Here is a 25806-nt window from a genome sequence, read left to right as displayed (position 1 = left end):
TTGTGGCATTTATTGTTGAGCCTGTCTTATTGCCTGTAGATGGGGGTGGGAAAGCCACACTATAAATTAAAAAGCTTTGCATTTCATTTTAGGTTTCCCCTCCATGTTAATACAATATGCTGATGACCTTTCTGTTCATTTGTCTATTTCAAAACACTTAGCATAAACTAAGAGGGAATGAAACTGGTTTTAGTTATGGATATCTGCTTTCAGCATCAGTTTATGATGTTAAAGTCCAAAGGTGGACTGTCATCTGGGCTTATCAAAATGTTTATGGCAGCTTAAATAGCATTTGAGCACAGTCACTGTTTTTATTACATGTGGCCTGACATTGGTGTTGATATTATGGACATGGATATAACAATTTGGATATGCTTTTTTACATCCCCACAGTGTTCACATAGCAAATTATTCTTTTGTTATGAACATTTCGTTTTTTTAATAATTAAAATGTTCACATAATAAGGAATTGTTGTTAACACAAAACTAAAATTCAAAAATAAAAACATTGTTTTTTGCATTTACATTTAACTTTTAATGTATTTGAATAATTAAATGTTTTTTTCTTGTTGTATAATTGTAAAAGATATTAATCCATTCATCCAACCATGTACAAATTTATTTTTCTTTCTTTCTTTCTTTCTTTCTTTCTTTCTTTCTTTCTTTCTTTCTTTCTTTCTTTCTTTCTTTCTTTCTTTTTTTCTTTCTTTCTTTCTTTCTTTCTTTCTTTCTTTCTTTCTTTCTTTCTTTCTTTCATAATGCCCATTTTATTTATTTGTTTTTGTTTGTTTTCAAGCTATTTTGTTTGTTTGTTTGTTTGTTTTGTTCATCCATCCGTTTTTGTTTATTCAACCCATTAAATAAATGTATTATTTATTTGTTTGTTTGTTATAATGCCATTTTATTTGTTTTGTTCATCCATTCGTTGTTTATTCATTTATGTTGTTCATTTGTTTATTTGTTTATCTAGCCACTTTATTTATTTGTTTGTTTTCATTTTGTTCATTTTTAAGCCATTTTTTGTTTGTTTGTCTGTCCATTTTGTTTGTTTGTTCATTCCGTCCATTAAATGTATTTGTTTGTTTTAAAGCCATTTTATTTGTTAGTTTTTGTTAATTTGTCTGTTTTTATTTGTTCATTCAGCCCATTAAATTAACTTATTATTTGTTTGTTAAGCCATTTAATTTGTTTGTTTTATTCATCCATTTGTTTTTGTTTGTTAATTTAGTCCTTATTTATTTTTTTATTTAGTTCAGTCATTTGTTTGTTTATCTAGCCACTTTATTTATTTGTTTGTTTTTGTTTTGTTTATTCATTTTCAAGTCATTATATTTGTTTGTTTATCCAGACGTTTTTTTTGTTCATTCAGTCCATTAAATTTATTTGTTTGTTTTCAAGCCATTTTATTTGTTTGTTTTGTTAATCCATTTATTTTTGTTTGTTCATGTAGTCCATATTCATTCATTCATTCATTCATTCATTTTGTTCATTCATGTGTTTGTTTTCAAGCCATATTATTTGTTTGTTTTGTTCATCTAGTCTATTTTTAAATCTATTTATTTTTGCTCTTTCATTTTGTTTGTTTTTCCAGCCATTTCAATTGTTTGCTTTCAAGCCATTTTATTTGTTTGTTTGTTCATCCATCCATTTTTGTTTGTTCATTAAGCCCATTAGATTTATTTGTTTGTTTGTTGTCAAGCCATTTTATTAGTTTGTTTGTTTTGTTCATCCATTAATTTGTGTTGTTTATTTGGTCCATTTTATTTATTTATTTTTGGACTTTCATTTGTTTGTTTATCCAGGCTTTTACATTATTTGTTTGTTTTCAAGTCATTTTGATTTGTTTGTTTGTTCATCCATTCAGTCCACTAAACATATTTATTTTTGTTTGTTTGCAAGGCATTTTATTTGCTTTTTGTTCATACATTTGTTTTGTTTGTTTATTTAGTCCATTTTATTTATTTATTTGTTTGTTTTGCTCATTTGTCTGTTTGTTTATCCAGCCATTTTATTTAATTGTTTCTTTGTTTTCAAGCCATTATATTTGTTTGTTTGTTTTGTTCATCTGTTTGTTTTTTCTTCATTCAGTCTATTAAAGTAATTAATTGAATTGCTCATTCGTTTGTTTGTTTATCCAGCCATTTTATTTAGTTGTTTCTTTGTTTTCAAGCCATTGTATTTGTTTGTTTGTTTATCCATCTGTTTTTGTTTGTTTATTTAGTCTAGTTTACTTATTTATTTATGCTCTTTTGTTTGTTTGTTTGTTTGTTTTATCTAGCCATTTAAATTTTTTATTTGTTTTCAAACCATTTTACTTTTTTGTTTGTTTGTTTTGTTCTTCCATTCAATTTTGTTTGTTCATTCAGTCCATTAAATGTATTTATTTTTTTGCTCTTCCATTTGTCTATCCAGCCATTTTAATTATTTGTTTGTTTGTTTTCAAACCATTTTATTTGTTTGTTTTGTTCATCGGTTTGTTTTTGTTTCTTCATTCAGTCTATTAAACTTATTAATTAATTAATTAGTTAGTTAGTTAGTTAGTTAGTTAGTTAGTTAGTTTGTCTGTTTGTTTGTTTTATCCAGACATTTTAATCATTTGTTTGTTTGTTTGTTTTCAAGCCATTTTATTTGTTCATCCATCCATCCTTTTTTGTTTGTTCATTCAGTCCATTAAATGTATGTATTTGTTTGTTTGTTCGGTTGCAAGCCATTTTATTTGTTTGTTTTGTTCATACATTTGTTTTTCTTTGTTTATTGATTTATTTTTTTGTCTTTCGTATGTTTGTTTGTTTATCAAGCCATTTTAATTATTTGTTTGCTTGTTTTCAAGTCATTTTATTTGTTTGTTTGTTCTTCCATACATTTTTGTTTGTTCATTCAGTCATTTTTGTTTCTTCATTCATAATTTTTTTTCAAACAATTTTCTTTTTCTTTTATTTATTTATTTATTTGTTTATTTATTACCATACAGACGCTTTTGTTTATTTAGTTTATGTATTTGTTTACTTTGCTCTTTCATTTGTTTATGAAAGCATTTCATTTAGTTGTTTGTTTTCCAGCCCTTTTATTTGTTTATTTTGTTCATCGGTTTGTTTTTGTTTCTTCTTTCAGTCTATTAAACTAATTAATTCATTCATTTGTTTGTTTTATCCAGCCCTTTTCATTTATTTGTTTGTTTCTTTTTGTGTAGTTCATTCATTTGTTTGTCCGTTCATTTAGTTTGTTAGTTTGTTTTTGTGTTTGTGTTTGTTTGCTTATCCAACCATTTTGTTGGTTTGTTCATTCAATCAGTTCCAACTTATTTGTTTCTCCAGCCATTTGTTTGTTTGTTTTTGTTTTGATCATTTGTTTGTTCATTCATTTTATTTATTTAAAAATCAAGAAGTTTAGCTTTCAGTTTAGCATGACAACCTAAAAGAACATGAACACCATTAGCATTCTTATGATAATATGTAAGCTGACACTGCTAGCATGATAAACGTCTTTATCTGAGCTCGGGAACATTAGCAGGTCCAGTGGAGCAGATCCGAACTAATGATACTCACAATGCAGGAAAAGATCCACCTGACCTATTCAACTAAAAACAACAGCAGACCCAGCCAATCTGAGAGACGCTTGACGTACAAACACACAATAGTTCCTCCACCTCCTCTCTCTTTCTCTCTCTCTCTGCCTCACTCCACCTTCCCCTGACCTTCTGTTAGTCTCTCGCTCAGTGAGAGAGACATGTGTTACATCATTGACTGGCCAAAACGCTTCCTCAAAACATTTCTACAGCAGATTAGCCGCCACCAGGTAAAAGATGGGCATATGATTGTGTTTTCTGATTATTAATGATGATCTGATCAGAGGTTTTGTGTTTGTGTGTGTTGTGCAGGTAGAGCTGCTGATTGATAATGAAGCAGAGAAGGACTATCTCTATGATGTTCTCCGCATGTACCACCAGTAAGCACACTCTAAAATATGTATTAAGAAGAAGAATATAATAATAACCTTAGAACACAAAGTCACTATTTTATCCATTCAAATGTAGTAATAATAATAATAAAGATAATAACAATGATTATTATTATTATTAGTGTTGCTGTTATTCAAAATATGCATTAGAATTAGAAAAATAAGAATTCTTGTTGTTGTTGTTATCGTTCTTAAAAAGGATACACTGTAATATGATTGTTGTTGTTGATAATACCAATTATTGTTATATTGTATATTTTTAATAATAATAATAATAATAATAAGTATAGTAAGTGTTGCTGTTATTAAAAAAAACATTATAATAAGAAGAATAAAAGTTGTTGTTGTTGTTGTTAAAATATTTACTATAATATAACTGTTAATGTTGTTGTTAATAATGCTATTTATTGTATTTTATATTTTGGATATTGTTATTGTTGTTGTTAAAAAATATACATTATAATATAATTATTATTGTTATTATCAAAAATACTAATTATTATTATTATATTGCATATTTTATTATTATTATTAATAATAATAATAAAATATACACTATAATATAATTGTTATTGTTATTATCAATAAGGCTAATTATTATTATTATATTGCATATTTTATTTTTATTATTATTAATAATAATAATAATAAAATATACATTATAATAATTATTATTGTTATTATCAACAATACTAATTATTATTGTTATTATATTGCATATTTTATTATTATTATTAATAATAATAAAATATACACTATAATATACTTATTATTATTGTTGTTGTTGTTAATAAATATACTATACTATAATTATTATTGTAATTGTCGATAATAGTAATTATTATTAAATTGCATATTGTAAATAATAATAATAATTATAATAATAATGTATTATTATTATTATTATTTATTTTTTTGTTAATAAAATATATGCTATAATATAACAATTATTTTTATTGCCAATAATGGTAATTATTAATAATAGTAATTATTATTATACTGCAAATTTGGATTATTATTGTTGTTGTTTTGTTTTGTTGTTAATAAATATATTAACATATTATTATATATATTAATATATTATCATTGTTATTGTCAATAAAACAAATTATTATTATATTGCATATTTTGAATATTATTGTTGTTGTTGTTGTTGTTGTTAAAATATTCACTATAATATAATAATAATTATGATTATTGTCAATAACAGTAATTATTATTATAATTATTATTATTATTGTTATTGTTGTTTTGTTAAACACACTATAATACAATTATTCATTATTGTAAATAATACAAATGATTATTATATTGCATATTATTTATTATAATATAATAATAATAATAATCATCAATAATAGTAATTATTATTATATTGCATGTTTTAAATAATAATAATAATAATAATAATAATAACAATTATTATTATTAATTATTGTTATTGTTGTTTTGTTAAAAATACACACTATAATACAATTATTATTATTGTAAATAATAATAATTATGATTATATTGCATATTACTTATTATAATATAATAATAATAATATTAATTATGTTTATAAACTGCAACATGATTGGCAATATATATCACTATTACTTAGATTTAGTTGATTTGGGGTTAGTAATTTAAACAAACTACTTAGCAACCACCAGAACAACCTAGAAACCACTAAGAAAACCATACAAATGTAGTTGTTTTATTACAGTTGACAGATATTACATACTTCTTCATGAAAGTGTAATTTTAAAATGTGCCAAGAATATAAATGGTGTCCAAATGTCTCAGCAGCAGTCGTGTGTACTGAAACGTTTTAAGAGGCTGATAAATAATGTAATTTTCCATCAGTAGTTCTGGTAATCTGTTGATCAAATGAAAACTGCATGATGCATTCAAAAGCACAAAAGTATTCAGTGCCTGTTTATCTGAGTGTAACAGTAGAAAATGCTGAATGCATTCCCTCAGCTCTTTATTTGTGATCTTGTGTGTAAATCAACACGTCGTTGCTCCGCTGGACTGGAATAAGAGGCCTAATCCAATGGAAAAGTAACTTGGATCAGATCATTTCCACTGTCCTCCCCGCATTCAAGGGCAGCCATTCTCTCGCGTCCCTTTGTCTCTGAAATCTGAGTCAGGAGTGAAATATCAATGATTCATAGAGCAGCTGCCTCCAAATTCATAAGCTTTATGTGGGTATAAAGTGACATTTTCCACAACAAGCAACAAATCAAACTGTTTAAAAAAAAAAAATTAATATAGGCTAGTAACTTAAATAAAATAATTACAATATTTTACAGTAATTTATTTAATTTTATGACTTTCATTTATCTTATATTAAATATGTTTCAGTATTAAAAATAATTATGGCCTATAAATATCAATTCAATATCAATTTATTTAAATAACAATTTCTTCATCTTAAAAAATACTATTTTACAAAGATTTTTAAGATAGAAATATATTTTATTTTATTTTATTTTATTTTATTTTATTTTATTTTATTTTATTTTATTTTAGCCATCAGTCATTATTTTTGCAATTATGTTTAGTGGTTTAGAATTTAGACACTTCACCATTAAACCTAAACATATACTGTGAACAACTGCTTTATGTTTATGACCTTTCATTTAACTAATATTAAATAATAGAAGTATAAAATAGTGATTGTAAAACACAGATTCAGTATCAAAAATATATATATATTGGCTATAAATATCAGCCAAAATGTGGTTAGGCAGAAACATACTATATTATAAAGATTTTTAAGATATAAGTAACTTTAAATTTATATAATGATATATTAACTTCCATGATAAAGTGATTATTTTATTTTATTTTATTTTACTTTATTTTTTTATTTTTTTATTTTTTTGGAAACCTGTCAGGCAACAGTAAAATAATTATCCGCTATAAATATCAGCCAGAATTTCTTTATCTAAAAAATACTATTTACAAAGATTTTTAAGATTTTATTTTATTTATTGATTTATTTATTTATTTATTTATTTATTTTAGAAACGTGTCAGGCAAAAGAAATTATTTTTGCAGTTCTGTTTGGTCTTGCAGAATTTAGACACTTCACCATTAAACCTAAACATATACTATGAACAATTCCTTTATGCTTTATGTTTATGACCTTTCATTTAACTTATATTAAATAACAGAAGTATTAAATGGTGATTGTAAAACACAGATTCGGTATCAAAAAATAATTTTTGGCCATAAATATCCGCCAAAATGTGTTCAGGCAGAAACATACTATTTTATAAAGATTTTTAAGATATAAGTAATTTTAAATTTATATAATTATGTATTAACTTTCATGATACAGTGGTGGGATTGAGGCTGCATTTTGCATTCCAGTATTGAGAACCAGTGGTAAAATGTTGAACTTTCCTGGGGGAAAAAAATATTTTATTTTATTTTATTTTAGTTTAGTTTAGTTTAGTTTAGTTTAGTTTAGTGGTTTAGCTTTTAGACACTTCACTATTAAACCTAACCATAACTAATTTTCATTAGTGTAGTATACCATAAAAACATACTATGTTATAACGACTTTTAAGATAAATTAAAATAAAAATTAAAATATATAAATATATATATATTTTATTTATACTATGATGTATTAACTTTCATGATACAGTAATGGGAGTGATTTTGCATTACAGTATTGAGAACCAGTGGTAAAATGTCCTAAAAATATTTACATTTATTTTATTTTATTTTAGTATAGAATAGAATAGAATAGAAACCTGTCTGACAACAGTTTTTTTTTTTTTTTTTGTAATTCTGTTTGGTGGTGCAGAATTAAGACACGTCACCATTAAACCTATTCATATTCTATTAACAATTGCTTTATTTTTTATGTTTATGACCTTTTATTTAACTTGATGGAAAATATCAAACAATGATTGAAAAACAGAGATTTGGTATTAAAATAAATTGTCGGTGATAAATATTAGTGTGTAAAATGTTGAAATGTCCGAAAACATATTTTATTTTATTTTATTTTATTTTATTTTATTTTATTTTATTTTATTTTATTTTATTTTATTTTATTTTATTTTATTTTATTTTATTTTATTTTATTTTTATTTTCCTGTATGACAACAGTCATTATTTTTGCAAGTCTGTTTGGTGGTGCAGAATTTAGACACTTCACCATTAAACCTAACCTTATTTTAACCTTAAATTATAAACAATTGCCTTATACTTTATATTTATGACCTTTCATTCATCACTTGATGGGAAATATTAAATGACTGCAAAATAGAGATTCGGCATCAAAAATAATTTTCAGCTATAAATGTCACCCGTGCTCATTTTCATTACTGTAGTATACCATAAAACATACTTTTTTTCACATTTATGTTTTACATTTATACCATGATGTATTAACTTTCATGATACTGTAATGAGATTGAGGCAGTGTTTTGCATCTGAGTGTTAAAACTGGTGTAAAAAGTTGAACTGTCCTGAATTTTTTTTTTTTTTTTAGAAACCTGTCTGAAAACAGTCAATATGTTTGCAATTATGTTATTAAACCTAACCTTATTCTCTGAACAATTGCCTTATAATTTATGTTCATGACGTTCCATTAAACTTGATTAAAAATATAAAATAATGATTGAATAACAGAGATTCAGTATCAAGACAGTTTGTTGAATCAGCAGTAGTCTTAGAAAGTTACACAAACTGTTGTAATTTGCATGTGCTCAATCAGGTCCTGTTTAAATCTCTCTCCTCTGCCCTTTATAGATCCATGGACATTCCTGTCCTGGTCGGCGACCTGAAGCTGGTGATAAATGAGCCTAAACGCCTTCCGCTGTTTGATGCCATCAGACCCCTGATTCCTCTGAAGCACCAGGTGCAGTACGACCAGCTCACGCCTAAGAGATCCAGGTGAGAGAGGAAACCAGCAACACAGACAGTAATGAGGTGTTAACAAAGGGGTTAATTGGGTGTGATGCTTCTGAGAAGTATGGGAATGTTTCTGTGCATGAATGAGAGAAAGAGGACACTGGAAATGAGAGGAGGAGGCAGAATGACAACACCACTCTCATCTCCAAAGACAATCATTGTTTTGTCTCATGCTCAGTCAAACGTGGCAAAGGGACAGCGTTATAAGCACAGAGAAAGGAGCTTTATTTAACCGTGTCTGATGCACAGCACTAATAGGACCACAATGAACTGGATTCTGTGTCCTCCTGATGTGTCTTTTGTTGTTTTCTCAGAGAAAAGAGAAAAAAAGAATATAAATATATTTTGTTTTACACTGACGGAAAAAACTGTTTGATCATCCCCTGCTGATTTTGTACATTTGCCCACTGACAAAGAAATGATCAGTCTATAATTTTAATGGTAGGTTTGTTTGAACAGTTTCAAAAAAGGTTGTAAATTGGTTTGCATTTTAATGAGTGAAATAAGTATTCGCAAAACATGACTTAGCCAAACCCTTGTTGGCAATCACAGAGGTCAGATGTTTCTTGTAGTTGGCCACCAGGTTTGCACACATCTCAGAAGGGATTTTGTTCCACTCCTTTTTGCAGATCCTCTCCAAGTCATTAAGGTTTCAAGGCTGACACTTAGCAACTCAAACCTTCAGCTCCTTCCACAGATTTTCTATGGGATTAAGGTCTGGAGACTGGCTAGGCCACTACAGAACCTTAATGTGCTTCTTTTTGAGCCACTCCTTTGTTGATTTGGCTGTGTTTTGGGTCATTGTCATGCTGGAATGCCCATCCATGACCCATTTTCAATGCCCTGGCCCTGATGGTACATGTCCCTGTCCATCGTCCCTTTGATGCGGTGCAGTTATCCTGTTCCCTTAGCAGAAAAACACCCCCAAAGCATAATGTTTCCAGCTCCATGTTTGACAGTGGGGGTTGGTGTTCTTGGAATCATAGGCAGCATTCCTCCTCCTCCAAACACGGCGAGTTGAGTTGATGCCAAAGAGCTTGATTTTGGTCTCATCTGACCCAACACTTTCACCCAGTTCTCCTCTGAATCAATCAGATGTTCATTGGCAACTTCAGATGGGCATGTACATGTGCTTTCTTGAGCAGGGGGACCTTGCGGGTGCTGCAGGATTTCAGTCCTTCATGGTGTAGTGTGTTACCAATTGTTTTCTTGGTGACTATGGTCCCAGCTGCTTTGAGATCATTGACAAGATCCTCCTGTGTAGTTCTCATGATCATTGAAACTCCACGAGGTGAGATCTTGCATGGAGCTCCAGACCGAGGGAGATGGACAGTTATTTTGTGTTTGTGAATTTGTGAATATTCGCACCAACTGTTGTCACCTTTTCACCAAGCTGCTTGGCGATGGTCTTGTAGCCAATTCCAGTCTTGCATAGGTCTACAATCTTGTCCCTGACATCCTTGGACAGCTCTTTGGTCTTGGCCATGGTGGAGAGTTTGGAATCTGATTGATTGATTGCTTCTGTAGACAGGTGTCTTTTATACAGGTAACAAACTGACCCTGCGTCCCAATGTTCATACTATCCATCCTAAATAGTATGTGTCATTACAATAAGTGTGTCCCAAAGCATAGTATGCCCCGGATGGTCTACTATTTCAGGTCGATTTTTGAAGTGTGGATCCGTGCACACTTTAATGGCTAATATTGCCCACAATCTATTGCGCTTTAGCAAAGGATTCAGTCTAGAACTACAAACATGAATAAAACGTGTTAAAAAACTACAAGCATGGTGGATGTGCGTGACCGGCGGTTAGGCAGAGATGCACATTTAACTGGTAAAAAAATATTTATTTAATGTTATCTGTGTTATATTTCATCTGCAACAGCAATGTGAACTTTTATAAACACTCGTTTGGTCGTTAACTTTTAAATGCATCATTATGAGAAAATATGAGTTTTCGGCATGAAAGACCAGTGAATGGCAGATCAACATGCTACTTTTCTCTCCAATATGGTAGGATGTTAAATTAAATTAAATGTAGAGAATGTTAACTGTGACAAGATGATTGACAGGCCAGTTTTCTGTGACAGGGTAAAGACGCAGTTGTGTGACATGTTAGTATATCCCAAAGCTTGCCTACTCTTCTACTACACACTCAAAAGTGTGTACTTTTTCTTCACCTAAAGAGTACATACTTTAAGGGCGTAGCATAAGTATGAACATTGGGATGCAGGGTGAGATTATGAGCACTCCCTTTAAGAGAGTTCTCCTAATCACAGTTTGTTACCTGTATAAAAGACACCTGGGAGCCAGAAATCTTGCTGATTGATGGGGGATCAAATACTTATTTCACTCATTAACATGCAAATCAATTTATAACTTTTTTGAAATGCAGTTTTCTAGATTTTGTTTGTTGTTATTCTGTCTCTCACTGTTCAAACCTACCATTAAAATAATAGACTGATCATTTCTTTGTCAGTAGCCAAACGTACAAAATCAGCAGGGGATCAATTATTTTTTTCCTCACTGTATATGTATCAGGGTTATTGTATTTAACTAAAACTTAAACTAAAACCATAAAAATATCAAAATATTAACAAAAACCATGATACGTTTCACTAAATATGTTCAACCTTTACTAATTGTAGATGCCTCTGTTTTGTTCTGATTGTTCTGTTTTGGTCTTTTGTTATGAGCAGGAAGTTGAAGGAAGTCCGTCTGGACCGCACACATCCTGAGGGTCTGGGTTTGAGTGTTCGAGGTGGGCTGGAGTTCGGCTGTGGCCTTTTTATATCACAGATAGTCAAAGATGGACAGGCAGGAAATGTTGGCCTGCAGGTAAGAAAATCAAGAAGAGGTTGTTATAATCTACAGAACTGGTGCAAACTGCTGTCCCACAACCAAAAAACACATTTAAAAAGCATTTGAGTATTCAAATCTTAGATGTTTCCTAAGATTCCTCTATTATCTATTGAAACCCACAATCATATTTTAAAAAAATAATTATATATATATATATATATATATATATACATATATATTTACAAGGAAGATGTCAGCAAAATCTTAAAAACCTTCTTATTGAGTTATATATCACTGTTTCACCAGTGACAAATTTGAGGAGAGGACAAATATTCCAAAACTTTCTGAAAATACAATATGAGAATTAACTGCACAATTACTAGAAATGTGTACCTTGGAAATTATAAAAATTTGCAAACATACAAGATTTGTGGAGAAATTACTTTTTTTTTTTTTTTACTTTGAACCAATTCTGTAAAATGACCCATATAAAAAGCATTGCTTTCACTGTTTTAGCAACTAATGTATGTTATGTAACAAAGTAATGTAGAAGATGATGGGTCACATTTGTGTAATTTACACACAATCTTGCCTTATATTAAATATCTGACAACAGAAAATGTTAAATATTCAAATTGATGTGTGTAATTTACATGGGCTGCACAAAAAATACATGATCAGGGCATCTTCTTTTCACTAGGGGGCGTAATAAGCCTTCTTAAATTATTTCCGTCCTCTATCTAAACACACCTTACATGTCCTTTACTGTAGTCTTTATGATTAATGTATGTCCTGCAGACAAAGTCAAAGAATTCAAACGCAGCCCTTATGTTTCAAGTGCAAAATGTGTCTATTTTGGGGGGAAATATTCTGGTATATTTAAAGTGTTACTGGTATTTTCAGTTCTACATTTTCATAAAAATGTTAAATAACATACGTGACCCTGAACACAAAACCAGTCACAAGGGTCATTTTTTTATTGAAATTTATAAATCATCTGAAAGCTAGTATAGGACAATATTTGGCCAAGATACAACTATTTGAACCCTAGGGTGCAAAAAAACCTAAATATTGAGAAAACTTCCTTTAAAGTTGTCCAAATGAAGTTCTTAGCAATGCATATTATTAATCAAATATTAAGTTTTGACATATTTACAGAAGAAAAAATACAAAATATATTAATGGAACATGATCTTTACTTAATATCCTAATGATTTTTGGCATAGAACAAAATTGTATAATTTTGACCCATAAAATGTATTGTTGGGTATTGCTACAAATATACTAGGGCTACTTATGATTGGTTTTGTGGTCCAGGGTCACATATGTCACGTATTTTATATGAATGTGGTTTATTGTGTTTTCTTCAGGTTGGCGATGAGATTGTGCGGATTAATGGCTACTCCATCTCCTCCTGCATTCATGAGGAGGTCATCAACCTCATCAAGACCAAGAAGACTGTGTCTCTGAAAGTCCGCCGTAAGATTTAAGAGTTTTATATTGTTACATGGAGAGCTGACTTTACTAATTAGAGCAAAACGAATTCCCTCTAATTCCACAGGGTTTGATTAATTGATTTAGCTCTCAGTATTCAATCAGAGTTGAACTTTGATTGATTTTATAGTTGAGCAGCTCTGAGAAGAGTGTTCATTATCATCAGTGATTCATTATTTATTGATGTTTTTATTTTAATTATTCCCATTGTGACTCTCTTCTCAGATGTGGGAATGATTCCTGTCAAAAGGTAATTTGGTGTTATCAGTCACTTAAATTAAACAAAATTCTCTGATATGAGGAATAACTGTGAAATACATTTCCATAATGATATTGATAAATTGTGAATGTGTCACAATCAGCTCCTCTGAAGACCCTCTGAAGTGGCAGTTTGTGGATCAGTTTGTGTCTGAATCAGGGGTAAGTGTTTCCTTCTCACAGCGTCCTATTTTAAACTAGCTCAAGTTTATTGTTTTTATTAAGCCCTGTTTTTTATTTTTTCATCTCAGGAGAAGAAGACTAGTGTGGCTGGTTTGACTTCAATTGGAGGAAAAGAAATCAAGGAAAAGAAGGTATTCCTTAGCTTGGTGGGCACCAGAGGCATGGGAATCAGGTAGGCATATGCACTATAGCATACTTCATTCACACTTCATTGAATAAAACCATTTATTTATGAGATTATGACTTCAAATATGAAAAATGTCATGAAGTACATGGCATAAACATATGTTTGGGTTTCTTAATCAACCTACTTTTGTTTTTGACAAAGAAAGATTTACTAAATGTCTTTTGACTGTCCATTATAGCATATCAAGTGGACCAACACAGAAACCAGGCATCTATGTGAGCAATGTGAAGCAGGGTTCAGTCTCAGCTGAAGTGGGCTTACAGGTAATTTTATTTAATTCCCAGATCCAGCTGCTTTAATAAACCATTACTGTTTGATTTTAGCATAGTAACACTGTACTATGTGTGTATGTGTGGTTTGTAGGTTGGCGACCAGATTGTCGAGGTCAATGGGGTGGATTTTACCAACCTCAGTCATCATGAAGTAAGTTGGACCTTGCTTGCTATTAAAAATATCAAACAATTAATTACTGAATCTGTCAGTAACCATGTTGGCTAATGAATGTGTTTTCAGGCAGTGCGAGTGTTAAAGAGCAGCAGGAGTCTAACCATCACTGTCCTCACTGGAGCTGTAAGTACACTGAGAGCCCACTAATACATTTCTGCCATCAGAACATCTCAAAGTCCCTTCGCAAGGCTTTTATCTCTCTCTCTCTGAGGGGCTTTGTGGAAAGAAAATCCATTTGCTTAGTATAAAGCTGCTGTAATTGACAGCTGTAGACATGGGTAATACATTGAAAAGTTATTGGTATATTTGTCTTTTTTCATGTTGCTGAAACTGGTGCTATAGGTGGTAAATGTATGGGGATTATGCTTTTTTCATGACATACAGTCAAGCCTGAAATTATTTATACCCCTGGCAAATTCTGACTTAAAGTTACTTTTATTCAACCAGCAAGTTTTTTTTTTTTCTGACTTGAAATGACACAGGATTCTCCCAAAAGATAATAAGACGATTTACAAGAGGCATCATTGTGGAAAAAAATATTTCTCAGTTTTTATTTACATTTGAACAAAAAGTGGCATGTCCAAAATTATTCATACCCTTTCTCAATAATCAATAGAAAAGCCTTTTTTTGCAGCAATTACAGCAATCAAACGCTTCCTATAATTGCTGACCAGCTTTTTGCATGTCTCCATCTGGAATTTTATGCCCATTCATCTTTAGCGATGAGCTCCAACTGTCTCAGGTTGGAGGGTCTCCTTGCCATCACCCTGATCTTTAGCTCCCTCCACAGATTCTCAATAGCCGTGTTTCCACTGTCGGGCCAATAGCGGGCATGCTAGTGCGTGCCAGGGCCAGTCGCGTTTCCACTGTCACTTCCGGGGCCTGATCGTGCCTCGTCGGTGTTTCCTCAGGGCCAATGGCCCAGGTTTTTCGGCCCGACGAAAACCTTGGGCCAAAGCGGGCCAGCTGTGGCTTGAGGCGTGGTCAAAGTGAAAGGCAGAGTTTATGCAAAGTTCCGGTAAGCGTGCAGTCAGGTAAAAGTGTGTCTGCGGTAAGATGCGCATTTCGCTGTATTACGTTGTGCAAAGAACTCAAAAACATGAAATGGAGAATCGTCAGTACTGGTCTGTGGAAGATGCCAGGGCTCTTCTAAGCATTTGGGCCGAGGACAATCTGCAACGCCAGTTTGACGGCGTCTGCAGAAACGAAGACGTGATAAAATACATAGTTGCTGAACTCACAAAGTTAAATATCCAGTTAAGTTCGAGACAAGTTGAAGAAATTGCGGGCACAGTACAAAGCCATAAAAACGCACAATGGACAAAGCGTTGCCCAGAGAAGACACTTACATTAGGCAGATATTGATATGGAAATCTATGCAGTTTAGATGGGCACATTACTTAAATGGTTATCTGATGGGGCACCTTTTGTGTCCGGTGTAAATCAGGTCTTATTCAGTAATAGTTACACTATTAACTGTTGTTACAGACAACTATGTGATGAAAACATTATTTAAATGCATGCCTGATGAGTATGAACTCTTATTTAAATTTGGACAAATGCAAATAAGATCCTATAAAAATGAGATCTGATGTTGATTTACATCGTCCAAAAAACTCCCCAAAAACTCACCAACACATCTTGATAACATGTTAACATACACTGTATCTGTACCTAAATAAAGGCATAAAAGATTATACTAGAAGTACAACTGTGTTGTTATTTTTTGCAGTAGTGTGCAGATAGTATGCAACATTTTTTTAATGTAATACCAAGTTAGACGAAAGATTTGTGTGTAGGTCATAAAAACAAAGCTTCTTTTCAAGTGATTTATTAATGTAATAATATTACAAATATTGCTGCTGCATAAGCAACTGTTGCAGAGCACTTCTTGCATCAGAACAGACATCACCAACATTACAAAGCGTTTCTGCATTTGCTGTATCCGGCTTTCACGTTGCTGTATTGTTGTTTTTCGCCTTGCCGCTAACATAAGCTTTCGGCGTAAACACCGCTAAGCCTCCATCTTCGCATCTTGGTTTCGCTGCCTCATCTTCCACCAAGAACACACCGAAAGGAGCAAACAAACAGCCGCTTCGGCTCTCTCCATTTTGTTCGTTCGATGATCACACAATGGTGGCCTACCTGACTTACTTTCAATCTCCCCACTGAAAGGGGAGGGGTTTCGTGATGTTTGATCCAAAGAAGTGTGTAAAGGGCGGGCTTTAGGTTTGCGAGGCTACTGGCTCGATAGTGGAAACGCAGCTTACTTTTGGCCTTGGTGCTTGAGACTAGAGACCATTGGCCCCGCCCGGCACGCTCTTAGCAGTGGCTCGCACTGGCCCGACAGTGGAAAAGTGGCTAATTGGATTTAAGTCAGGACTCTGTCTGGGCCACTGCAAAACGTTAATGTTTTTGTCTGCTAACCATTCACCACTTTTGCTGTGTGTTTTGGGTCGTTGTCATGCTGAAATGTCCACTGGTGCCCAAGGCCAAGTTTCCTGCAGACTGCCTGATGTTGTTGTTGAGAATTGTGATGTATTGCTCCTTTTCAAGGATGGCCTTGGTGGTGATCCTTGGATTCTTTTTTACCTCTCTCACTATCCTCCTGGCCAGCACAGGTGTCACTTTTGGCTTCCGACTGTTTTGGCTTCTGATTTTTCACAGTGCGGAACGTCTTGTATTTTTTAATATACTTTGCACTGTAGCCACTGGAACTTCAAAACATTTAGATATGGTCTTATAGCCCTTTCCTGACTTGTGAGCAGCCACAATGCGCAGCCGCAGGTCCTCAGTGAGCTCCTTTGTCTTAGCCATGACTGTCCACAAATCAACAGCAGAGAGCTTCTGTTTTTCACCTGTTGAGTTGATTAAAACAGCTGTTCCCAATGAATCAGGGTAATCAGGATGCTTTAGAACAGCTTGGACTATTTGGAATAGTATAGAACTTTGGATTTTCCCATAGACTGTGACAGTTTGCAGAGGGTATGAATAATTTTGGACATGCCACTTTTTGTTCAAATGTAAATAAAAGCTGAGAAATATTTTTTTCCACAATGATGCCCTTTTGAACATCGTCTTATTATCTTTTGGGAGAATCATGTGTCATTTCAAGTCAGAAAAAACTTGCTGGTTGAATAAAAGTTTAAGTCAGAATTTTCCAGGGGTATGAATAATTTCGGGCATTACTGTACATACCATCCTGTGCTTGAAGCATGTGATCTGAACAGTATCTAATGAATTGTAGTTGTTATTTGTGCGTATGTTTCTGCAAACGTACTGATATGCCCACTGTATATTTAAGGGAAGCGAACTGTTTATGACGGATGAGGAGCGGCTAGCGGTTGAAGCTCGACGTGAGCTTGACAGACAAGAACTAATGCATCAGAAGAGAATGGCATTAGAGACCAACAAAATCGTCAAAGAAAAGCAGGAGAAAGAGCGCCAGTCAGTGAAAACACACACAACTGAACTCTACACCAGCTAAGCTATTTAAACTGTATTTGTATGGTTCCTCTGAGATAAAGCATACTTTTGAGACATAAATGTATGTATATAAGCACACATAAAGCATGTAAAATAGCCAGATGCAAGCAGCATAATTTTGAAATAGTTGCAATGGTTAACGTTCAAAATCAAAACACAGACTGAAATCACCTCTCATGTAGGACTATAGACTACCCTGGAAATCCAGAGGTCTCGCGAGAGCACAATTTGAATTGTCTCTGCAAGTCACTCTGGCATCGAGCAATGATGCACGTTACTGCATTACGTAAGCAGTTCTGGGAACCAATCAAATCGGTGTGTCTGATGTAGGCGGGCCAGATGCGAGCTAAGCTGATGACGACAGTGCTCCGACGTCCGGAATCATTTAGTAAACAGATGAGCACCAGTTGCTTGAAACGGCTTTGGCCGCTACAATGAACGAGTTAGACTTGGCTTTTCATATAAAAGAGGAACAGAAAACCGCGCTCGAATCGTTCCTTTGTAAGAAGGACGTTTTTGCTGTTTTGCCGACTGGATACGGCAAGAGTTTAATCTATCAGTTAGCTCCACTGGTAGCTAGCTAAACGTATGGGGCTTAGTGAAAACTTAGTGATTGGTCGTGGCGTTATCCAATTGCGTGCAGTGAGAGTTTCAAATGCATGTTTGGTGCCGCCCCTCAAGTTAGGCACTTTTCATTACTCGATGCCAGACCCTTAATCTTAATAGATTAGGGTCTGGATTTTTCCAGGCTAACTATAGACATAACAAGGCACAAAACATCAAATATCTACTAAAACAATGCCTTAACAACAGACAAACCTTACAAACCCTTAAACCCTAATTTACACTACATTTATGCCATTTTTCTTCAACTTGAAATAAAAATAATAATAATAATTTATTATAAAAAACAAAAATGAATATGCATTTGTGACCCTGGACCACAAAACCAGTCACAAGGGTCAATTTTTTTGAAATTGAGATTTATACATCATCTGAAAGATGATTTAATAAGCTTCCACTGATGTATGGTTTGTTAGGGTGGCACAATATTTGGCCGACATACAACTATTTGAAAATCTGGAATCTGAGGGTGCAAACAAATCAAAAGATTGAGAAAATTGCCTTAATGAAGTTCTTAGCAATGCATACTACTAATCAAAAATTAAGTTTTGATATATTTACAGTAGAAATGTACAATATATATTAATAGAACATGATCTTTACTTAATACCCTAATGTTTTTTGGCATAAAAAAATCGATAATTTTGACCCATACAATGTTTTTTTTGCTATTGCTACAAATATACCCATGCTGCTAAAGACTACTTCTGTGGTCCAGGGTCACATGTTATATTGGTTCTGGCTATCAACAGACATCTTTACATTTTAAAATATGCTTAAATGTGCCTAAATATCTACTTTTGTAGATAAATTCCATTATAATTACAGTATGCTATAGTATATCATGTTTGAGTTGTATAAATATATTAATAATTAATTAATCAGGCACTATCTCTTTGTCTGATAACTGCTGATGAAAAATTAAATTCCTTTATGAAATCTGCTTAATATTTTTATTGTTTTACATGTGCAATATTTTGCAGGAGAAAGATGGAGATATCGCAGAAGACTGCAGAGGAAGAAGAACGCTATCGCAAAGAGATGGAGAGGTGACACTTGTGAAACATAGCCAAGCAAAATTATCTTCAAAGTAAAAAATCCTCAGAAAGCAGAGCAGAGCAAATTGATGTTGATGAAAGCAATGCTGTGAGGAATGGAAGCACAGTCTGTTCTATAAGTCCTAGGGCACTTTTTTCACCACTTTTATTTCCAGTGGAAATGTGTTCAGTTTAATGTACGTATATGTGTCATGTGTTTGTCAGAATTGAAGCTGCAGAAAAGAAGCACCACAAAGAGTGGGAAGAAGATTGGGGTTCCAAAGAAAAATCCAAATCTCCTTCTCCGGCCCCCTCTCCTTCACCTCCACCACCTGCACGTAAAACACCTTCACCCAAACCCAAAACCTCCAGTAAGTTTACTTCAAATCCTTCAAAACATCTCTAGTGCATGAACTTTGAAAGCCCTCAGTAGAGCTACACTATTCTTTAAAGATCAAACAAACTGTTACCCTTTTTCAAAATTTACCCATAATGCAATTTGCATTGATGTTACTCCTTTTCTGCATGAACAGATATGCATTTATGTTGGAAATGCATCATCTCTTTGTGTGATCTTTGTCTTTCTGTCTGATCTTTTGCCTTTTTGTTGTGCCGTGTCTATCAATTCCTGGTTTCATCAGCTGCTGAGTACTATGAAGAAGAGACTGAAGAAGTAAGTGAAGAACTCAGTTGGCATTACAGACAAAAAAAAGACTCCCTTGAACAAACTGACCCTTTTTCAAGACACTTCAACTGCATGTTGACTATTTTCCTTGTTATTTTGTTTGGTTGGATCTTTTGGTAGCTTTCAGATGGATGAATCTGCAGATTACACAATATCATGGTTGAGTTTTTGCATGGGACTTAATGTATTATTCATGCTCTCTTAGCGTTCGGTTGGTTCTACCGTTACGAAGGAAAGTTGCCTACACTCAAAAAGGTACATTGTGTGTGCAAGCATGTTGTGCTGGTTTGGTGTGCTAGAACTATGAAATATATTGTTCATCTTGGAGATATGCCTGGAGTTATGGTTTGCATGGTATTCGGGATAACCTTGGTGAAAAGTCCATCAGGTGTTCTCAAATCACTTTGGATATTTAGAAAGGAAAAGAGACCAAAAAGAAGAAGAAGATGTCCAAGACTGACACTCTCACAGCTGAGAAAAAGAACAAGAAAGAAATGGAGTTTGAGCTGAAACTGGCAAAAGAGAAGGAAGAGATACTTGAGCGGGAGAAGCAGATGAAAATCAGCAGACTTCTGCAAGAGGTATCAGACTTCTTCCAGCGAGGTTACAATAGGATTTTCTGACTCAGATTGTACTCCTTGTTCTTGTTTAATTGTGTGTATTTGTATTCAGTCTCTTTGGCACTTGACCTTAATTAGTTGAATATACCCATGCCCTGTTGAAAAAAAAAACATGTGCTGGTTAGGTATGTTTTGAAGCATGGCAGCTAGTTTGACCTGATTTAAGATGGTCCTTAGTTGGTCATGAGCTGGTTTAAGATAGTCCTGAACTGGATATATACTGGTTATGAGCTGGTCCTGAGCAGGAGCTAATTGCTTAGGACAGGGATAGGCAACGTCAGTCCTGTAATGCCGATGTCATGCAGAGTTTAGCTCCAACCCTAAAAAAACTTGCCTGTAGCTCAGTAATTCTAGTAATTCTGAAGACCTTGATTAGTTGGTTTAAGTGTGTTTGATTAGGGTTGGAGATAAACTCTGCAGGACAGCAGCACTCTAGGACTGACGTTGCCCAGTTTAGGACTGGCACCTGACCAGATTAAACCAGCTCATGACCAACTAAGGACCATCTTAAACCAGCTCAAACCAGCTACTGTGCTTCAAAACATAACTAACCTGCATATGCTGTTTTTCAACAGGGTGTGAACAGTTGTACCCTCTCCAATAGCATTTCAACAAGTTCTCATTGGTATATCAGAGTTTCCATGTTTGGGTGTGGCTTTACTAATTAAACCAGGTGTCAGAAACTGAGAGGGAAGATCTGGAAGAGTCAGAGAAGGTGCAACATTGGGTGGAGAGGCTCTGTCAAACCAGACTAGAGCAGATCTCCTCAGTCGAAAATGATTCTCCAGAGGTAAACTCTATCAAGTTTCACCTAAGTATCCTGATGTATGTTGTCTTCTAGTTCATAGTTTGTTCATTCAAAGTTCTAAGCAAGTAAAATGTACCTTCAGATGTCTCCAACCCGTTCCCCTGTGTCAACTGGTCCCACCAATCGGAGGTTCCCTGGAGGCATGACCTTGGCCACTACTGACCTTGATGACATCAACTTAGATGATGTGGACCAGAGTCTAAGGCAACCTTTGAAAAGGCTAGCCCCAACTCCACCCACATCAAACCAAGCTCCCCCTCCCTTACCACTCCCTCCACCCTCACCCCGACTTTACCACACATCCAGTCATCGTCCTCCATCTCCAAGATCACAGCTTCAAATGCAACCCAGTCCTAGACCAGCCCCTCAACGCCCACCTTCCCCACTGTCCACAAGAGTACCCCCTTCCACAATAGGTCGTAGCCGGCCACCCCCTGCCGCCCCACTATTCTCCTCCAGGGGTATGTCTTCATCTCAGCCACCTCCTCCACCACCGCCACCTCCCCCTCCACCACCACCGCCTCCTCCTCCACCACCTCCTCCACCCCTGCACATGGAGGACAAGTACCATGTAGGGTCGTCCAACTATCCCCGCTCCCCAAGCTTATCCGAACAGGGAAGCAGGTTTGGGGACAATGGTTACCGACAGAGAGGGGGCTTTCACTCCACCATTCCCAGTGATCTCTCACGCCCATCCAGCCCAAAGGCTGACCACAACTTGATGGTTAGCATAATTTACATGTTTTGCAGTGTGAGATTCAGTGTGAGAGTTTGAATTATATTCCAAAATAGATTTAATGACACATGAATATTGCTGTCTTCATTGAAGTGAACACTGCAACCTAACTGTTTTTACCCACCTCTTATGTTGTACATCAAGGATGCTCTGGAGGGTCGATGTCCTGCAGAGTTTAGCACCAAATTGCCTCAACGCACCTGCCTGGAAGCTTCTAGCATCCTTAGTGAGACCTTGATTAGCTGATTCAGGTGTGTTTAATTAGGGCTGGAGGTAATTTCTGTAGGACATCGGCCCTCCAAGACTGAGTTTGTACACCCTTGTTGTACATGCCCACACAATGCATGCCTTAAGTGTGGTGTTTTGCAAGGCTAACAAACTATCATTGTTAGAATGTTGAAAACTTTATCTTTGTGGCCCAGGTGATGAGAAACACATCTCATGCTAGCAGAATATCCACATCTAATAATCCACTGGTGAGTCCTCAATTTGTAAATGATACATGCTGCTCTGGGCCTTCCGCTCCATTTTTAGCACAAATCAGACTTGCCACTCTTGTGTAACAGCTTAATGCAAACTGGCATTCCCTGCAGAGGAAACATCTTCCAACAGCTGTCCATGCTTATATCAGGAGATTACTCTGACACCCCATAGTTGCCACATCTTGTACAATCTCAAAAAAATAGGGTACCAAACTGTCACTGGGGTGGTACCATTTCATAAATGACCAATACGTGTTGACAAAGGAGTGACATTTTGCATGAAACTCGTTTTTTTTTTTTTTTGTGGAACATGAAAGCTGCAATTTAGTATTTGTTCTGTATGAAAAGTTGCTAAAGTCTTTTGTGTTGTGTGGTTTAGATTGCGTAACTCTTGACGGTATATCATGCCCTGACCTTAAGTTTGTGTTCCTTACTGCTAACCTCTACATAGCAAATTGCCCCCAGCCCTCCAAACCAGCGAAGGCAGATCAACCCTGTCATGTCCAAACCCGTCATGCTACCGAGTCAGACCTTACATAGACCCACTCTTCGCTCTGAGACCATGGTAGGATTTCAAGTACCCATGTGTATGTGTGCAGTGATGATGCATGCATAAGCTACTGGATTTTTATGACTTTGACTCATTGGTTTGATTGTTGTGCCAATTGCTGTTTGACTCATTGATTATAATGAGTTTTTCAAACTAGAGGACCAAATAAATGTGGCTTTTACTGATTGCACTGATTAAAAAGGTGGGAAAAAAAGGACAGAAGGAGAGAGAGGTGAAAAGAGAGATCATTTTTTTCATCTGCGTACACAATGAGGCTTTCAGCATTAAAATGTTTTTGATTGATCAACCTGACAGACCTAGACCTACCCCTTCCTACATCAGACAGCCAGTCTTGCTCCATCAGATCACAAAGGAAGCGAATCGCTTTGCCCTGTCCTTATGCCTCATTAATTAAATGAATGGGTGCTTGCCAATTCTGTGGTTATTTTAGAAGGGTAACAAGAAGGGCAAGAAAGGAGAAGACCTTTCTGCCTAGAGATTTTAGCCCTTATTTAATATTAAGTTGTTTGCTAAGGGTCAGGGTTAGGAATTTGATTACAGCTTGTCATTTTCTCAATTCTTAGGACAGATTTTTAAAACTCTTTACATAGTGAGCACAACAGGTATCTAAACTATGGGTAATTTTCCTTTGCTTTGGCACAAAAAGCATTCAATGACTAAATTTTGTTTAAATTATATGAATTGTCATCCTTTGCTATTGTTATAAAAGAATAACTTGATTTGATTTATGAAGTGTTTTGGTAGTTTTAGTGTATATTAGATATAAAAATCTTTTGAAATGCTGCTGTGTCAAGCTGAAAGTTGGAACTCTGTGAAGAGTTTTGAAAAAGTGACCAAAGTTTTGAGAAATGTGTCCTAGCGTTTTTAAAAAATACTGTAACAGTGGCAAAAGCCTAATGATCTGTCTTATTTGTTCACTCTTATCTAAAGAACCAGGTGTCATTTCTCTCAAATTTTTCTGTCTCTTATTACCTCACCCTTCTTAACCACACTCTATGTAATAGAACATCAGTGCAGTCAAGCAGTCAGTGTATTTGTAGTTTGTAGTTCACAAAGTTTACAGATTACCTATTTGCCATGCTGAGGCAAACCTTATATGGCATGTAATTAGGCATGGGCTGGTATAAGATTCTGACGGTATGATAACCTTGGATAAAAATATCACGGTTTCACGGTATCACGGTATTTTAATTACTGCTCTACAATGTTATATTTAAATGTCTGGGTAAAAAAAAAACTTTTTTTTTTTTTTTTTTCTGAACACAGTATATTTTATTTTAGGAAACATATAGAACATTTTGTAACATTGAACATCAGGCAAAATAATTAAAATAAATAATTGAATCTTCTTAATTAAATTAAATTGCAGGCAATTGTGTGAGCCTAAACCTGCAGCTCAACAATAATCCACATCAATAAACATAAATACAAATTTTAAAAAACAAATCCTTCTAAATGGAAAAAATGCAACCACTAATCAAAACAAAAATATTACCATTAGTGACACTGACAGTTCCAAAAACAAACAAACACTCAAAGACACATGAGAGCCAGCAAGTTTTTTTTTTTTTTTTAATGCCGTGATTTTGAAAAGATGTTAAAGGTGCACTGTGTAATATTTAAGATGATCTCTAGACAGAGGTGCAATATAATATACATAACTGTTTTCAGGGGTGCATAAAGACCTTACTTAATGAACCATTATGTTTTTATTAACTTCAGTTTGCGAAAAAACACACAATGATGAACAAGTAACAGTAATATTCACAATAACATTGTTTTATTAAATGATTAAGTAAATATAATTCCTTAAATTACGTTTTAAAAAAATCTCACTATTCGTTGCTGTCAAAAACGGCGAGATTTTAATCCTGTATCGGCTTCCGTAGTTCTGTAAAGGGAGGGGTGAGCGGTGGACTGTTGCAATTCACAACCTCGCCGCTAGATGCCGCAAAAATCTACAAACTGCACCTTTAACGTGGCAGAAGGCTTAAAAGCAAAGACGTGATTTCACCTTAACTTAATTGTTGTACTAATGTTCAATCACAGAAACGTAACGTTAGTACATATAGTCTGCTATTCCCCACTCTGTAAAGTAACGTGCAAGAGGAAATCAGTTGATGTTAGCTAATGTTTATTAATTAGCCAGCGACTCTTTTTAAACATGATGTCGGTTGACCTTCCTCTTCCAAACCGTGGCCGTCAGAATTTTTGCGGTACCCAAAAAAATTCCCACACTGCTGACTTGCTCTTTTTTGACGGGGGGAAAAGTTGTGGGGGTTCACCTCCTTCGGCCATCCTGAACTTATATTACTGCTGAGTGCACTGACCACGTGCACAATCACAGACACGCGCCTACCAGCACTAACCGCTGGGGGAGGGGCTGGATTGTTTTCGCTGCAGGTACGCACACACACAACCTAGTAAGGAGTCCTGCGCTTTCACTTTGACAACACAAAAATCCACATATCGTAGGAACGGTATAACTTTTTTTCTTTGCGGTTTTGA

The 25806-nt window shown here is 34.3% G+C and overlaps 1 protein-coding gene across 2 annotated transcripts in view; it reads left to right on the top strand.

Moving 5' to 3' along the window:
* Positions 1–25806, top strand: part of ush1c (Usher syndrome 1C) — a 36372-nt gene that overhangs the window by 932 nt on the left and 9634 nt on the right. The window contains exons 2-20 of one of the 2 annotated variants that reach the window (XM_073831783.1): positions 3878–3945; positions 8716–8859; positions 11578–11716; positions 13051–13159; positions 13400–13424; positions 13537–13594; positions 13684–13787; positions 13981–14065; positions 14166–14225; positions 14316–14372; positions 17554–17696; positions 19343–19408; positions 19622–19767; positions 20287–20336; positions 20498–20662; positions 21375–21491; positions 21592–22233; positions 22668–22721; positions 23179–23292. In XM_073831783.1, coding sequence (XP_073687884.1) covers positions 3878–3945; positions 8716–8859; positions 11578–11716; positions 13051–13159; positions 13400–13424; positions 13537–13594; positions 13684–13787; positions 13981–14065; positions 14166–14225; positions 14316–14372; positions 17554–17696; positions 19343–19408; positions 19622–19767; positions 20287–20336; positions 20498–20662; positions 21375–21491; positions 21592–22233; positions 22668–22721; positions 23179–23292 — 2346 coding nt within the window. Of the gene's footprint in view, positions 1–3877; positions 3946–8715; positions 8860–11577; positions 11717–13050; positions 13160–13399; positions 13425–13536; positions 13595–13683; positions 13788–13980; positions 14066–14165; positions 14226–14315; positions 14373–17553; positions 17697–19342; positions 19409–19621; positions 19768–20037; positions 20070–20286; positions 20337–20497; positions 20663–21374; positions 21492–21591; positions 22234–22667; positions 22722–23178; positions 23293–25806 lie in introns of both variants that reach the window. The other variant, XM_073831782.1, reaches the window with a different exon arrangement.

This window comes from Garra rufa, chromosome 25 (assembly GCF_049309525.1).
Source record: "Garra rufa chromosome 25, GarRuf1.0, whole genome shotgun sequence".
NCBI lineage: Eukaryota > Metazoa > Chordata > Actinopteri > Cypriniformes > Cyprinidae > Garra > Garra rufa.
Note: the sequence above shows the minus strand (reverse complement) of the source record. Positions and strands in the feature narration are given on the sequence as shown.